This window comes from Talpa occidentalis, unplaced genomic scaffold (genome assembly GCF_014898055.3).
Source record: "Talpa occidentalis isolate TD23 unplaced genomic scaffold, MPIMG_talOcc4v2.1 talOcc4.16, whole genome shotgun sequence".
Lineage (NCBI taxonomy): Eukaryota > Metazoa > Chordata > Mammalia > Eulipotyphla > Talpidae > Talpa > Talpa occidentalis.
Genome location: NW_023601653.1, coordinates 59,531,866 through 59,547,499, shown reverse-complemented (window position 1 = coordinate 59,547,499; position 15,634 = coordinate 59,531,866). Strand labels below are relative to the sequence as shown.

The 15,634-nt window shown below is 45.1% G+C and overlaps 1 protein-coding gene across 4 annotated transcripts in view; it reads left to right on the top strand.

The window, feature by feature from the left end:
- Positions 1–9,608, top strand: part of PTPRO (protein tyrosine phosphatase receptor type O) — a 227,838-nt gene extending 218,230 nt beyond the window's left edge. For all 4 annotated transcript variants that reach the window (XM_054696421.1, XM_054696420.1, XM_054696422.1 and 1 more), the window contains 2 exons: positions 3,141–3,260; positions 4,036–9,608. In XM_054696421.1, the coding sequence (XP_054552396.1) occupies positions 3,141–3,245 (105 nt within the window). In that variant the 3' untranslated portion in view covers positions 3,246–3,260; positions 4,036–9,608. The remainder of the gene's footprint in view (positions 1–3,140; positions 3,261–4,035) is intronic.
- The last annotated feature ends 6,026 nt before the right edge of the window (positions 9,609–15,634 follow it).

The window sequence follows — 15,634 nt, the reverse complement described above, 5'->3', positions numbered from 1 at the left end:
AACAAGTCATATATTTGTTTCCTCATTTCCCTGGGCCTGTTCACACCCCAGTTTTGCTGCCTTCTGGTTTCTGCTGTGGGACGTGAACATTACCTCGTTATCACGCATGTAAAATGTCTTGGTTTCCCAGAGAAGCCCACTACCTAGTCATTAAACTGCTTTACGAACAGGTCCCTATTTTTGGCTTTCACTTCCATAAATTTACATCCTAATATGTGATTAAAACTATTATGTAAATTAATCCCCAAGCTTCAAAGGGCCACGCCTTAGTTAAATATTTTGGATTGGATGAATTGTTTGCCCCATTGACTTAATTTATACCTTTTATAACATTACAGACTTTGATTATAGCCTGCTTGCTCTTGCCTTTCCCAACTACAGAATCTTAATCCCTTTTTAAAAACTACCTTCCCATGGCAGACCCTCCATCCAGTTGCCAGCACCATTCTCTTTCCTAACGTGTGGGAATCACACACAACTTGAGCAGCAACCACGCAGCTCTCTGCAAAGCCAAGAAAATGCTTTTTCTCCCCAACTGTCCTACCCCACGTTCTGCTAGCTTAGCGTCTCTGTGTTGCCCTTTAGGTTGCCTCTCCAGGGTCTTAAGCAGGATAGCCCTTCCCTCAACTCCCATGGGAAAACTCGGCCAGTTGAGGAGGCGGAGGTCACAAGTTACTTATTTTTCTCAACCATTTCCAACTTCACTCTTGAGTTACCTCCACCGCACTTTGTAGTGGACGTTCTGTAGTTCAAGTTAGTTATTTGTCGGTTTTGTAAATGGAACATCTTGTCCCTTTAGCTCTGCTTGTCCTCCCTTCCTGTCCTCTTCATGGCTGAACCCGTGTCTTGAATGTGAGGACTTTGCTGACCTGTCTCCTCGACCCCCCCCCCGCCCCCAGTCCGCTGCCTTCTCTCTCACTGCTGGTCATTAAAAGCAGGATAAAAAGCATTTTTTTCGGCTTCATCAACCTTTGACACTAAAGGTTTTCAAGAGGCCAAAGCAATGCTCCAGCCGATTCCTGTATGTCCATATAAGTCCTGTGTCCTGGGACCGGATTTCCCCTGGGCTGGTGTCCAAGCTCCTCCTTCTCTAGACCCCCCATCACTGTGACTCCAGAACCCACCCCCTCACACACGAGGGAAGTGCACGCTCGAGGTCCCTGCACCTGGTGTGTGGGCTGTTTGGACACACCCCCTCTCCTTTCTCACCTGACCAGACCCACCCTCTGGGCTCAAGGGGTAGAGAGAGGAGGGTTGTTAGCCAGACATGTGGGGAAGGCTGGGCACACTCACTGCACAGCTCACGCCACCACAAAGTTCCAGTTTTGCAGCTGTAAAAGGGAACGATCAGGTTCCTGACTGCTGTGTGTGGACATTCGATGGAAAGAGAGCATCTGGATAAATGTTTTTGCAACATCAGAGAATAGATGGCATTCAGGGCTCTCAGGTTCTCTGCTATTTTTATCAAATGTTTTGTTTGATTTTCCTCTTAGGGTTTGTTTTCAGCACTTAGTCCTTTGGTCTGCAGCTTAGACTTCCCAGGGGCTCTCAGGAACAAGTCTGTCAAGTCTTTTACTTACTTTTCCTGTGTGAGTTACTGAGTAGTTAGGGGCTGGAAAACCAATGTGTCTCTGGCCTTGCTATGCTCTGTGCTCGACACAGCAGAAGCAGTGTCCTGATGGTTACTAAGCAGAACACCCAGTTACTGATGTGCTACATACACAACAAGGGAAGGTATTTTCCCCAAATGTTGAAAAATAGATGTTAGGTTGAGCTTCAGCCCAGTGAGGTATAAAGTCGTAAACATATGCTTTGTATAAAGTCATACAAAAGGATCCTTAAAATCCTATGATTATTTGGACGTGTTCTCATTTAAAAGTTATTTCTAAAGGCAGAGCTTATAAACTCTAGACAATAAGGAGAAAGGTTATGAAATTACCTTGACAACATGGTACAAAGACTGCTCCTCGATATTGTGACGTCTCTCATCTCGGCCTTCATGGGAGTCTAACTTTGACACAATTGTGCTCAGATGCAGATACACAGGCTAAATTCTACATTCACATTTTTCACTTATTTTTGCTATGTGTGTAATCCCACATTGCCTGTGCCTCTGTAACTCTCGTTTTAAAGTCTGAATAATGTGTCATTATAGATACACCTTTGTTTATTTTTATAGAACATGACACTGGATACTTTTGAAATTTTTTATTAACTGTGTCCACAACACCATTTATTACTATTTTATTATTACTTCCACGAACAGATAAAAACGAGAGTTTCAAGAAACCCGGATCATCCTTGAATAGTGTTCATAGATTTAAAAAAAAAAAAAAAAACATATTCCCTGCCTTCAGGAATATCTGGTCTACTGATCAATGTATTTTGTCAATTTCATTATACTGATTTGGAAGAATTTTAAACAAGGTGTCAACACTGAGCCATAATCCTAGAAAGTATTTTTCTTCAGTTTATGGTTCATCTTTTATTTTTACTTGAATGGTAGTTTGGATTCCTTTTTACGAACAATGGAAGTAATGCTGGTTCATAACATTATATAGGGTTTCAGGCCTATAGACTTACGTAGAAACAACTGAATAGATGATGTTATGCTCATCACCTAAAGTCAGTTTCCATTCTTCACCAGATAACTGATCCCTTCTGCCCATTTTCCTCACCAACTCCCTCCCCCTCCCACCCCCGTGACCACTGATTTGTTCATTCGTTTTTCTGCCATGTGGGAGAACACATATGCTATGTCTTTGTAATTTATTCCATTGCTTTCCCATATACAAAGTCCTTCCTTAGTGTAATCAAAGAGGAGTTTGTATTTATCTCTATTTTATGGCTTATTAAATTTTCTGGAATTTATTTAGGTGTATTATAAGGGGATGTATTGCACTTTTCAAAATGGCTCCGTGATTTACTGATTGAATATTCACTGCCTCTAGCACTCAGTAGTGATGGTCTATCTTCTATTGTCAGTCAAAATGTTATAACTATTGGAGCTTATAAAATTACCTCATAATGAAAACTTTTCTTGGACATCACATCACAGTATTGAATTCTGCCATAGTATTAAATGTTACAGATTGGTACACACAGGTCCGCCTCTGAACAGTGTCTGTCTTGGGCCCCAGGAGCAGTACATCTTCATCCATCAGTGTGTGCAGCTGATGTGGATGAAGAAGAAGCAGCAGTTCTGCATCAGTGATGTCATCTACGAGAACGTCAGCAAGTCCTAGCCCAGGGTCGCAACGGTAAGTACCTCACACTTGCCATGGGCACCACCCCGAGAATGCAGGGTGGTGGTGATGGATTAGCATGCCAGGGGGCAGCAGCACCTGTGTTGACTCCGACCCCAGAGGTCGGACCTCCTCATTGCAAGAGGATACACGCTGGCAGGCCTAGGGCTTCAGGGCACTAGGTAGGGAGTGAGAACGGAGCCTAAAATTCTGGTATTGGATCTACACCTGCAATGTCAAGGTATTTCTCTAGCTATTCTGTGGGGATATTTTACTGATGGCAAGGTGGACCCTTGCCAAGGGGTTTCAAAATCCACATGAACTGGAGTAGACAAACAGCCTCAACAGTGTCAGGATAGTAGAGTCTAGAAATGCCTTGATGGCAGCCACTACATGAGCACACTCAAAGTCAGGTCCTCAGAGTTGGTAGGTTAAGTCAGCTTGGAATGTGTCTGGATATACTGAGGTAGGGAGACAACGGACAGGGGAGGGGCAGGACAGGGCTGCATTGTAAAAGAGAAAGGCAGATGGCATGAATGAGCCCTGGACCTTGGCTTCCACTGAGACAGTCAGAAAGTGCAAATAGTGAAAGGCAGATTCACAGGTCTAGGCAAAACTATTCAGGCCACAGAAGGAGCAACTGCACAGGGAAGGACGCACAGACACCCACGTGCAGATGGGGAGTGGGCTTGAGCAGGAGGAAGTCTTGAGCACTGGAATTCCCACCACAGAGCTATTGCTGTGGCCTTGTTCTCCCAGGGAGCTGACTGTCTGTCTCTCTCATTCACAGGACACGATGTGCAATCATCCTCCCTTGCTTCCAGAGTTTTTTTTGGGGGGAGGGGCTCTGCTAGCCCTTTTGCTAAAAGAGCCCCTGCTTTGCAGTACGTGGCCGCGGTGGTGATAATCTTTCTCATAGAAGCACCGGGAAGACTTAGCCTTAAAGAGCCTACAGTGTCTTCTGGACATCTAATCATGGACCAAATTCAGCTGAACAGCAGACTGGTGTAGGCGCTCTGCAGAGGGTAGGGAGCGCCCCCCCTGAAGCGTCCCCTCAACCCTGGGCAGGTTGGGCTGAGTTGACTATTGTTGCTTTTAAGTGCAATGCTTTTGTATGTGTGTGATCTTATCAGAAAGTGGAATTGTTTTCTGCCCACATGGTTGATCCAGCCCACGGCCCAGAAAGGAACAGGCATTGTTAGTGTCGAATTATACCTCATGTTATGAAAAAGCCCAGGCCACACGTGAAGAGACAGCAATGCTACTTCACGGAGACGGAGCCAGCACTGGCTGTACCCTGATCTTGAGCTACTGGAGCAGGAGTGGGAGGAGAGAAGGGCTTCACCTGGCGATCAACCACATTTCTTTTCCAAATACGCAAAGCTGTAATTCAGCTTCACAGTAGAGTAGAAAAAGTACTTAAGTCTTCAGTGTTCTAGTTCTTGATGGTTTTCTTATTAACTTTCAGTGTTTCCTCCTCGGCCCCTGTGGACTAACTGCACCTCCTGTCCTTTTCTGACAAGCCCGGTCTGTCTGGTTCAGACAGGCTGGAGACCTAAGCAGTCTCGGAATTTTGTGTTCCTTTTCTGTTGATCTGCACACACGTAGACGCTATTTCTTTGAGAACTATAGGCTGTGAAAACGCACTTTCCTTCCCCCAAAGAGCTGGGAGTTGGGGACGTTCTGACAAGGAACTGCAGCATGCGAGGACGATGATTTAGCTACCTTGGGGGAGGGGTGATGTTGTCAAATGTCTCCATTCTTTGGATTTTGTATGATTACAGTACATGGCTGTGTAGTGTGACATGAATGCTGTCAAAGTGGACCCCGATGGCCTGCTACTTTGTGTCACTTCCTGAGCAGGGAGAGGCGATGGAAGGGCTAGAAAAAGGAAGACATTTTGAGTCGAACGTAAATACAAGCTGGCTGCTTCACTGTGGCTGTGGTATGCCCTCTTGTGTGCACTGGGGTGGGGTGGGGGGCTCTGTGTGGGATCTCTGCCCCCCACCTCCCTGGCTCCCCTCCATTCCCATGGATGGTCTTTGTGAAGCAATGCACATAGGAGTGGATGAATGTTCTACGATGACCTCAGTGCAGGTGAAGGGTGCCAAGTGAACAGCCCTGCACCCCACCATCTCCTGTCACTGAGAACACCTTGGCATGGTTCTCTGCATGACCTGGCCAGTGAGTCTCAGTTTCAACTGGCAGGGTGGATGGCAGAGGATGGCCATGTCCTGCAGGCTGACAGCTTGGGCTCCAGGGGGACTGTCAGTTCCTACTCACCTCCCTTCCTCTCCTCACGCCTCCCTGTTGCCTGACACCTTTTCTCACACCCACCCCTCACGCCCCTTCTTGGTTAATAATGTATCACTCCATTCTCAGGAACACACCTGGTTAAAGAGAGGTGGCAAGTGCATGTGTGACATTCTCAGATTCACACAAGTGGGCCAGTCAGGAGTAAAGCGCAGCCTTGGAGAGCTGGTCTGCAGCACGGGAGGCTGGGACGCGTCTCCGATGTTCATGCACTGGAACATCGCGGCCTCTGAAATTTAAAGCACCTCATAAATATTTCATGGTTTTCTTGAGCACCCCTTCACAGTAGGGATCAAATAGTACAGATCAGTTTTCCCAAAAGAAAAGAAGTATGTAGCGTTTAGACTGCACAGAGGTCACACTAGAGCACTTTACTAGAACATTCCTTCAGGGGTCTCAGCCGGCATTCTGCTCCCTGGCGCCATGAAATTGTTGAGCTTCCAGCGGAAAGAAACATTGACTTGGAACTTCTCTCTCCTGAGTTTTGGTTAATAAACTGTAGGATGACCTACTAATAGCTCCGATTTTTTTCAGATACAAGGAGAATCAGATATGACGACTCACCCACAGGAACTCCACACTTGCACTTGCCCCTTCATGTACCATAAGGACATTCGAACCAGCTTAATTTCCACTCCAGGACTCAGATTTGTGTATTCAGGGGGGAGGCTGCGAGAGCCTCTGTTATTAACGTAGGCTGCTGTAGCATTAGCACCTGAGCTGTGCTCTGTGTGAACACTGGCATTCGCACATGCTGGTCATAATCGCGCCTCTGCAGGGAAAGCGCTGGAGCTTGGAATTGGAAAATGTCTGACTTTGAGTGCTGTTGAGATCCAACTCCTTGGCTGCAAAAGTGACCTCCTGAAGTTAGCTACGAAACTACCATTGGGGGTCTCCTTTAGCAATTTATTAGTAGACACCAATATATTCATCACCTCACATCATTACATAGTTCTATTTAACTTAAGGGAAGAACTAGATGGCAACATCATTTTTGGACAATCTAATTCAGGGTTCACAATTCCCCACTACAAAGATAATATTGTCCCCCTCACCCCATTTTAAAATTAGAAAATTGTTTTTTAAATGTCAGGTTTTTTTTTTTTTTCCTAAAAGCTGTCCCTTCCTCCCAAAAAAAGGCTGTGATAGCAACATGTAAACCAGGAGACTGAGACTTTGTATCTAAAATGTTTGCACTCCATATGAGAGCTGCTTGTCTGAGGACTGGCCCTTAGCCAAGGAGTTTAAAGCTCACTGACTCTAATCCCTGAGAGCCAACTCCTCCCTGCTTTCTAGCAAAGAGGCTTCCTTTCCACCTCAGGAAATGTCTGATGTCATGTGCTTCAACTAGCTGGCTGGGTTCCTCGCTCACCTGGCCTTTGGCATAGGACATCCACTTTGGCCAAAGGGCTGACAAAGCAACAAAAACATCCCACAAAAATGGTAAACCTGTACCCCTGCTTCTTAATAGTCCTACATTTAAGTATGCATTTGAAGGAAACTGAAGCTATGACAGCTCTGAGCACTGACCTTCCAGAACAACAGGATTTTTGTTTTCAGTGGATGGTTATCACAAGGCCTGATCATGGTGGGTCACTCGATTAGACATGGGGTATCCTGTTTAGCTCTGGAACTTGTATCATAAGAGGCACTTTGATAAACTTAAGGTTGTCCACATAGTATTTCCAGAACAGCTAGGAATGTAGAAAATAGGTCATAGTAACAAGGCCTGGACACAGTGGTGGGGCTAAGTCTGGAGTAAAGGAGAGCCACTCATTCAAGCATTCATGTAGCAAATATTTATCTAATGAATGAATCAACCAGTGAAAGCTTTCTTTATACTTGTGACATTGTAGGCACTGGGATAATAAGCATGGTACCCTACACTAACTTGTAAAAATGTTACAAATCCATTTTGTTGTTGGAAGAATGGAGCAGACAGTCAAGTCTTTGGCAACATTTTGTCACTTAGATATCCCCAACTTTGCCAAATCAGAAGCACCCTGTCCATCTGTGGTTTCAGCCATGCTCTGGGTCAGCCATGCTCTGAAAACACAGTAAGATTTTTGGAGAGCAACAGAGGCCACACTCACACAACTTTTTCCAGCATATTGTTCAAATTTCCCATTGTTAATCTCTTACTGTACCTAATGAATGAATTCAGCTCCATCATAGGTATGCATGTGTTCTGCAAAAAACTACTGGTCAAGATACTAGTGTTATACTTTCACTCCAATTTTATAAAACAGAATATCCAGGTTCTCATTGTTTTTGTTACTCATCAACGACCACAGGTTCCTCCTTGATGAGACTCATTAAGCTCTCCTACTCAAAACAAGCTCTCCACTGCAGGCCTGGCAGATGGCTAGTCTTCCCTACTGCACACCTCCGGTACCAAGCACTGCCACCTTGGCAGGCTGCCCCTGCATTTTCCAGAGAGCATTTCCTTTTATTTATACCTCAAAGGATCCCTACCAAGAATACAAGTGGCAGAAGCAGGTTCTAACCCAGGTTGTCTAGATCCCAAACCCCCCTTTTCCCACTACCTCATGCTGTATCCTATTCATCATTGCTTAAATATGGTAGCACAGAACCAACAGCTTCATTTTCAGGTGATGTGTCTGGGTGCTTAAACTTCCAATTTGAAAACATTACATCTCTAAACACATCAGAAAATCACTTACCCCACATCCCATGTCAGGCAGTGGAAGGGGGTGGAGTTATGAAGACAATTGAAACAGACCTGCTTCAAGGAGTTCATTCTGATAGGGAAATCAGTAGTGAACAGATGGATTGTTGGAATCTATAAAGGATCCGATATACACCCAAGAATGACAGGTTATTTTTTTTCTGGAAGGGTCAAGAAAGATGATCCTGCCACATTAACATATTAAAGACTATAGATGTAGCCACATTGAAGAATACAGGTTATGCACAATCATTCACTCCTGCACTGGCAAGCATTCATAAACACCCACTGCACATTTATCCCTTGGCCCATATGGGTTATGAAACCTCCAACCTGCCTTCTGCAGCTTTGTTTTATGGCTGATCCCAAAGTGACAATTTCCTTCCAGCTCTCCACAGACCACTCCAGCTCATCTGCTACTTAGCAGACTTACTGTAAATGTAACTAATAACTTATTGGGACTGCATTTCCTTGTAAGTGGAAGGTAGGCAGATGACAGATTTCCCTCCCTGCCCCCTGAAAAATCACACATAAGCAACCTTCTGCCTCTCCTATCCTCTCTCGCTCTCCTCTTCTCTCTCTCCTTTTCTCTTTTTCTCTGTCTCCAGAGATGGTGGTTCCAAAAAAATAGAAGCCTGGGTCTCCGAATAACCACCTGGAGGAGGAATACCTATCTGCACTAGCCCATGATCTGATCAACAAATTCTGTTGTGTTGTCAATGAGATTCTGCTCTCACAGGCCATGGGAGCTGAGGATAACCTTGGCAAATGCCCCATCTCGGTGACAGGGGAGCATGACTGCCCCATGAAGTTCCCAGAAAACACGTTAAAGATGAAACAGCAAAGCCAGGTTACTCCCCAAGGACACATGGGCTCTGCTGAAGGTCACAGACAAATGTTAATACATTAAATAAACTTTTCTATGGAAATCAGCTCATTCTTCTCCAGCAGTATCCTTCCAACTTAGATTTCCTTCCTTGTTTGATTGTCCTTTTTTGAACCCTGTAAGACGACTACTAGCTAGGAAACCCGCTCAAATTTTTGAGCCTGCACAAGCGTCCCAGATTCCAATCAACAATAGCCCCACAGTGTTTTCGCATCAGTGACAGCCTCAATGTGCAGGAGGCCACAAGGCTTGGCATGCAGGGTGACACTGAGCAAGCCAGGACTTCACCTGTGTATCATGAGGGGACTCCACGTCAGCAGGAAGGAGTTCAAACCTAGCTGACGTCAAACATTTTTGTTCAGTTCTAAGAACACTAAAAAGTCCCAAGGGCTGATTAGGGAAAGCTAACTACAAGGTCAAAACAGTAACTACTGACATCCAGGAAGTGTGGGGAGCAGCTAGCCAGCAGGGTGGGGCATCAGACTGAGAGGGTGGGGCATCTGACCGTGACGCTGCTGTCTCAGCTGTGAAATGGACATGGTGATGAACGCTTTCTCATGGGGCTGAAAACAAGATCTGATATAACTCAGTTTATCACACGGCTCCCTGGTGTAAGCAAACCTCCCAGTATCCAAGGACCATCTTGGAATTCCTGACTACACCTGAGAACAACATCTGCAGATGGGCCAGTTCAGTTTCCCCAGAGCAATACAGGAAAATGCCATCCCTGCCACCCCCTCCAACTCACAAGTGACAGAAATCAAAATATAAAGGTGCAGCAGCCTGGGGACCCAGAGGAGAACCTGGTCCCACAGGCACGTATCTACGGAGTGGATCCTCTGACCAGTCCTGGGTTTTACTTTGAGTCTCTCCCAAGTTCATCAGCAGTGTGTGTTGTTTTGTGTCCAGTGCATGTAACAACCCTCCCCCAAACCCAGCATTTCCCAGCAAAGCATTGCAGAGCCTGATGCACAGTGGGTGGGAGTTTGGGACACTGCAGGCAAAGCCACAAATGAGTTACATAATAGGTCTAACTGAAATTAGCTGCTACTTTTGAGACAAGCCGATCTGTACAAACTATAGGTAAGAGGCCTGCGCAGAGCTATTAAGCAAATGCCACTTTTGGCCCTCTCAGCCAGTCTTCCTGTTCATAAAGGGGAAGTGCTTTCTCCACAGGCAACGCTGAGGATGACACGCAGAGCCTTTGGCGTCAGCCTGGAGGTTTGGGGATGCAGTTTCTGCCCTGACATAACTGACCAACAAGAGACTTGAGCACAGCACCCTGCACTGACACTTAACAGTGGTTTGCTCTTGGGAAGTCACCTACTCTTTCTCCCCCCAAAGTCAGACCTACCTGCGGAGTGAGGGTTAACTCAGGTGGCCATGTGGAATGCCAGCCCCACACGTGTAATGAATATGATATGACCCCCCAACCTGTTGGCTGTCAGCATGTTTATACTACCAACCCCCTCGCTAAAGCACCGCGACTTCTGTAAGGATGTGTGCCAAACTGACTCCCCAAGCCTCCTGGGGGTAAGGGGGGGCCTTACAGTGAGCACCCATCCACCAGTCCTGCTCCAGGGTGGGGCAGCAGCCTCCATGCAGCTCTGTAGACACATCTGTGCACACGTCTGGCAGGGCCGTGGGAGCTGATAACTTGCATTTTGTAAATTCACAGAGCTGTGGCCAAGGGCAGTCCCTTGCCATTTTTTCTAGAGCCGCAAGATAAATGAATTAATTACCCCAATATCTAAATTGTGCCCTATAGTCGGATTGATTTTAGAGATGAAGCAACAAGCAGGTTTCCCTAACTCCCCTGCACTGATTTCCTAAAGGTTTACATACTGGCTACGGGATCCAGGGTTACTACAGGTTTGTAATAGTCTAGGCCTTCTCACCTTGCAAAGAGCTGTGTTCTGGAGCCAGATAAGAGATGATGACAGTTGTCTTTGCCCAGGGCCCAGTAGCTCTGCGCTTCCGTTCATTCACCGGTTCGAGCCACATCGATCCCAAGACTGCATGCATTCCAGGAGCAGAGAAAGGCTGCCATCTCTTGTTAGACAAGCCCGCCACAGGCTAGCTCCCAGCACAGGCACCCAACCCTGGTTCTGGCCTGGGAAGACTGGGCCAGGAGCCATCATCTTTTCCCTGATTTATGAGCATTCTACATTTCTTCTCCAAAGCACAGATGTTGGGATTGAGAAGATATCAAAAGCAATTTCCACATTTAAATACAGTAGTGATTGGGGCTGGGGTGATCAATCAATCCTCTGAAATTCCCCATAAGTGTAAATGACCTTTGAAACCAAGGACTCCCTTTCTGGGTCTAAGTGTTGCCATGGGGTGAATAGCTCCCAAGCTGCCCTCACTCTATCTGCAAAGGCCTTCAAGGTGGAGGGACTACAGACCTGACCCTTGACTTCCAATGAGGCTCCAAGACTCCCTCCTGCAGTTTCAGTGAGAGAAACCAAGCTTCCTTATTTCATAGTTTTTTTCTCATATCATTGTAGCCCCCATGGTTCTCCCACCACCATATCACCTATGAACCATCACCATATTCTCTTGTGTTTGTCCCTCCATTTTTCCCTCCCCTCCTTTGCTATATGTCTCAGATCTACGGTCAACTTGCTAGTTTTGACTTTTTCTTAACCTTTTGTTTGGTTTCTCTATATTCCACTCAGCAATCAAAAAAAGATAAGTTCATTTTTAAAAAATGCTTTTTTTTTTTTATATATATACTCACCCAGGATATCTGAAGAAAAAATTTGCAGGATACATAGAAGTCTAAATGGAAGTCAGTACTTCCATTCTCCTTACTGTGTAACTCTGTGCAGGTTACTTTTGTCTAAGTTTCAGTTTACTCATCTGTATAATGGGGTAGATGTGGGAGTTCTCAGCCCAGATGAGACAGTTCCCATTTTCCTTTCCTTTCCTTAAGAATAGATGGGTGGGAAAGGCCTCAGCATCTGCCAGCTCTGAATGTGTAACCAGGAAACCATACAAAGTGCATAGGAACTATGGGTATTAAAGCGTATGTGTGTGTGTTATTCCCTGCTTGTCTATTACCTGGAAAGACTATTCATTTTGGGGAATAACAGGAATGGCTGAAGCTGAAAAACTACAATCAGGCTTGCTGGTCAGAAGTAACTACTTCAGGGCTGCCCCAGAAAAGCAGGATTTCAGCCAAGTACCTGGGGACTATGAGCAGGAAGGGAGGAGACCACGGGACCACCCTGGATCAGAACCATCTGGGCCTGGCAGGAGTCCTGGTTCATTGCCCACCTTGCCCCAGCACCAAACTAAAGGCACTATATCAAATGCTCTTCAGGAAGTGTGTCAGCTGGTAAAAATTCCAATTGATACAGAAATCAAAATTCAGAATTCTGAGAGCAAAAATAAATAAAAAGGAGAGGAGTCTACAGGTGGTATGGAAGAGGTCAGCAGGAAAGAAGGGATAGAGGAAGCAAGATGATGTGAGGAAAATGGTGGGGAAAGCTGTGAGGACAGATTGACATTCCTGGATGGGACCCAGAACTGTTGGAAATACCACCTTTCTTTAGAGTCACCTATAGCGACCACAGTTTTGTGAGAATTTTGTTTGTTTTCTTTTGTTACAGGGAAGTTCCAACAGAAAGGTGGCAGGATGGGACTGCCTTCTCCTTCCAACTCATTCCCAGGGGCGCTTTACACAACCCCACAAAGACCTCTCACACTAGACTAACTTACAGGCATGCCCTTCAGGAAAAGCAAAATTTCCCAAGCATAAAATCACAGCCTCTGGGAAATAAGCACTGCTGGGTTTAGGGTATAATTTTGCCCCAGGAGATCAAAGGTGTAGCTCCAGGGATAAATAAGGCAAACAGTTCTTAAATTATATGTTCCTGATGGCAGAGGCTGTATCTAGGATTCTCTTTGGATAGCCAATTCTTGAAGTAAATACTTAAAAATATTTCATGAACAATGCTGTCTTCTCATAAGCAGTCTTTATATAAACCACTTTAATTAGTCTGTAGGACTTGCAAATGTCCCAGCCTCCTTAGGAAAGCATGAAGCAGCAAGGAGGCCTAACCATAGTGAGATCTCTACCCAACCCCCAATGCTGCCCCTACCTATACATTTAATTTTTAAAAATAAGTATCAATTTTTCCTATAAATTTTCTTAGAGAAACATATGAAAGGAAGAATTTTAAGTGACTGGAGTTCTCTCACATTAGCATATCACCCAGTACCTCTCATGGGAAAGAAAATAAAATGGAATGGTCACCTTCTATAAGCAGAACAAGGCTACAATCCTTGGGAGAAGGTGACTGACTGCTTGAAGACAAATCCACTGAGGATCCAAGCAAAGAAGGTTAATCCTGCTGAGCTGAGGAAGCAAAGATCAGTGTTTAGGGCACTCGAAATAGCCAGAGTCCAAAGGAAGACACCAGAGTGGAGGCATTTGTGCAGAGTGAACAGAGGCATCTGTAAGTGAAACCACCCAGTTCACATAGAAAATCACCCAAGTCTTCTTGGCCAGTGGCTGCCCCAAGGCTGAGAGAAGACTAGAGCTAACAGAGGTAGACCTGCTGGGGGCAGTAGAGATATGATCAGCAAAAGTGAAGAGAACTATTTAACACCTTTTTACTGTGAACATCCAGTGAGATGCAAAATATCTTGGAATTCATCCCAAAATGGACATGCAATTAAAATAAGGACTCCACAGTGAAAACTACTCAACATCACCTGCAGCACCACTGCAAACCCTCAGTTACCAGTGTTAAGAGTCCAGGATCCTCTCTTCAAGGTCTCTGGCACAGCTCTCCTGGGGACCATGGACTTTCAAGCATGTACAGAAGAGAAAGTGCAGAGGTTATGCAGCAGGATTGGGGTGGGCAGGTTAATGAGCTATTTTCTCACTTTCAAATCTAGCCCCAATTCTCACTTCTGTGCTTCAGGGCTTTGGCAGTTGTCTCTCAACGGGATCCTGCCCCGAGTGTACTGCAGGGAGATAAGAAGCTAGAGGGGACACAGTACTTGCTCTCTCCTGTTTTGCTCCGTTTTTATCAAGTCACAGCAATAACAGCTCTTTAAGCAGAAATTGATTTCCAGTGGGTTCTAGTTCTGTTTTGTGTGTCCCCACATTCTCAGAAACAGCTTTATGGGGCCCTCTCAAATTCAAGTGCCAGGTAGCTGACAAATGCCTCAGAAGTCAGGTATAATGTGTTGGAAAGAATGAGAAATAAAAGGTGAGAGACTTCTTATCCCTCATGATTTTGGGAAAATTAGCCCCAAGGAAGCTAAGTCTCCTCATCTATAAAATTCCACTCATATGACAAATATAATTTATGTGGAAGCATTAAGTAATCCTAAGTGTTATACAGATATTTTTTTTAATAACCATAGCCAATTGTTATCAGGTAATAAAAGGAAAAGATGATGAAATAAAAAAGGTAGGTGGAAAGAAGAGAAAACACTTTTGAAAAAAGCATTCTAGAGTAATTTCTACACTCAGAAATATGCTGGTGCATTTTTGGTATCCCAAGACCAATTTCCAATGGTGGTGTGGGCAGGACTTCCCCTCACCAACAAGCAATTCTCAGACACCAGCAAGAGGCCTGAGAATTGAACACAATTCTGATAATTACCTACCCACAATAAAAGGCCCAATTTCCCAAGACAGCCCTTTACCTCAGGCACAGGCCTCAAGCCTCAGGCAGTTACCTGTGCTACTGTCCAACTGGCTGCAGATTGTAAATTTCCAGGGTGCCCTCCTCAGACTTCAGGTCTCCATAGAAGCCTAGATTACTGTCCATACTTTTGGCTGCAGTTCCCAGAATAATCTTCTTAGGTTTGATTAATTTGCTAGAATGGCACACAGAACTCAGGAATCACTATTAATTACAAAGGTCATGATTCCAAGGCCCGGGTGGAAGAGATGCAAAGAATGATGTATGGAAAAAGGGCACTGAATTTTATGCCCTCCACGTGCATTATTCTTTCCCCAAATCTCCACGTGTTCACCAACCCAGCAGCTCTCCAAAGCCCTTCTTTTTGAACCTTTATGAAGGATTCACTATGTAGCATGGCTGATTAAGTCACTGTTAAGGGCAAATGAAAATCAACTTCCAGATCTTCTCTCCTCCCAAGAGGTCAGAGGGCAGGAATGAAAGTTCCAACCTCTAATCACGGGGTCAGTTCTTCAGGAAACCACACCCCGCACCACCACCACCCTCAGGTGCTAGTCCAAAGTTATCCAATTCACATAACAAAGACCTTTAACACTCTCTACACTTAAATCTCAAGATTTTGGGAGCTGTGAGTCAGGAACTGTGGATAAAAACCAAATGTGTATGAAAAAAATATATTGTGGTCACTCTAAATGATGACTAAATATGTCCTATAAATCAAATATCACAAGTAGCAATCAGTTAAAAGTGGTCTTTTTCCCATTCCACCCATCCCGGATCCCCAGTCCACATGCCAAAAATCCCTTTTGTCAATGAGACAGCGGCCATTTAA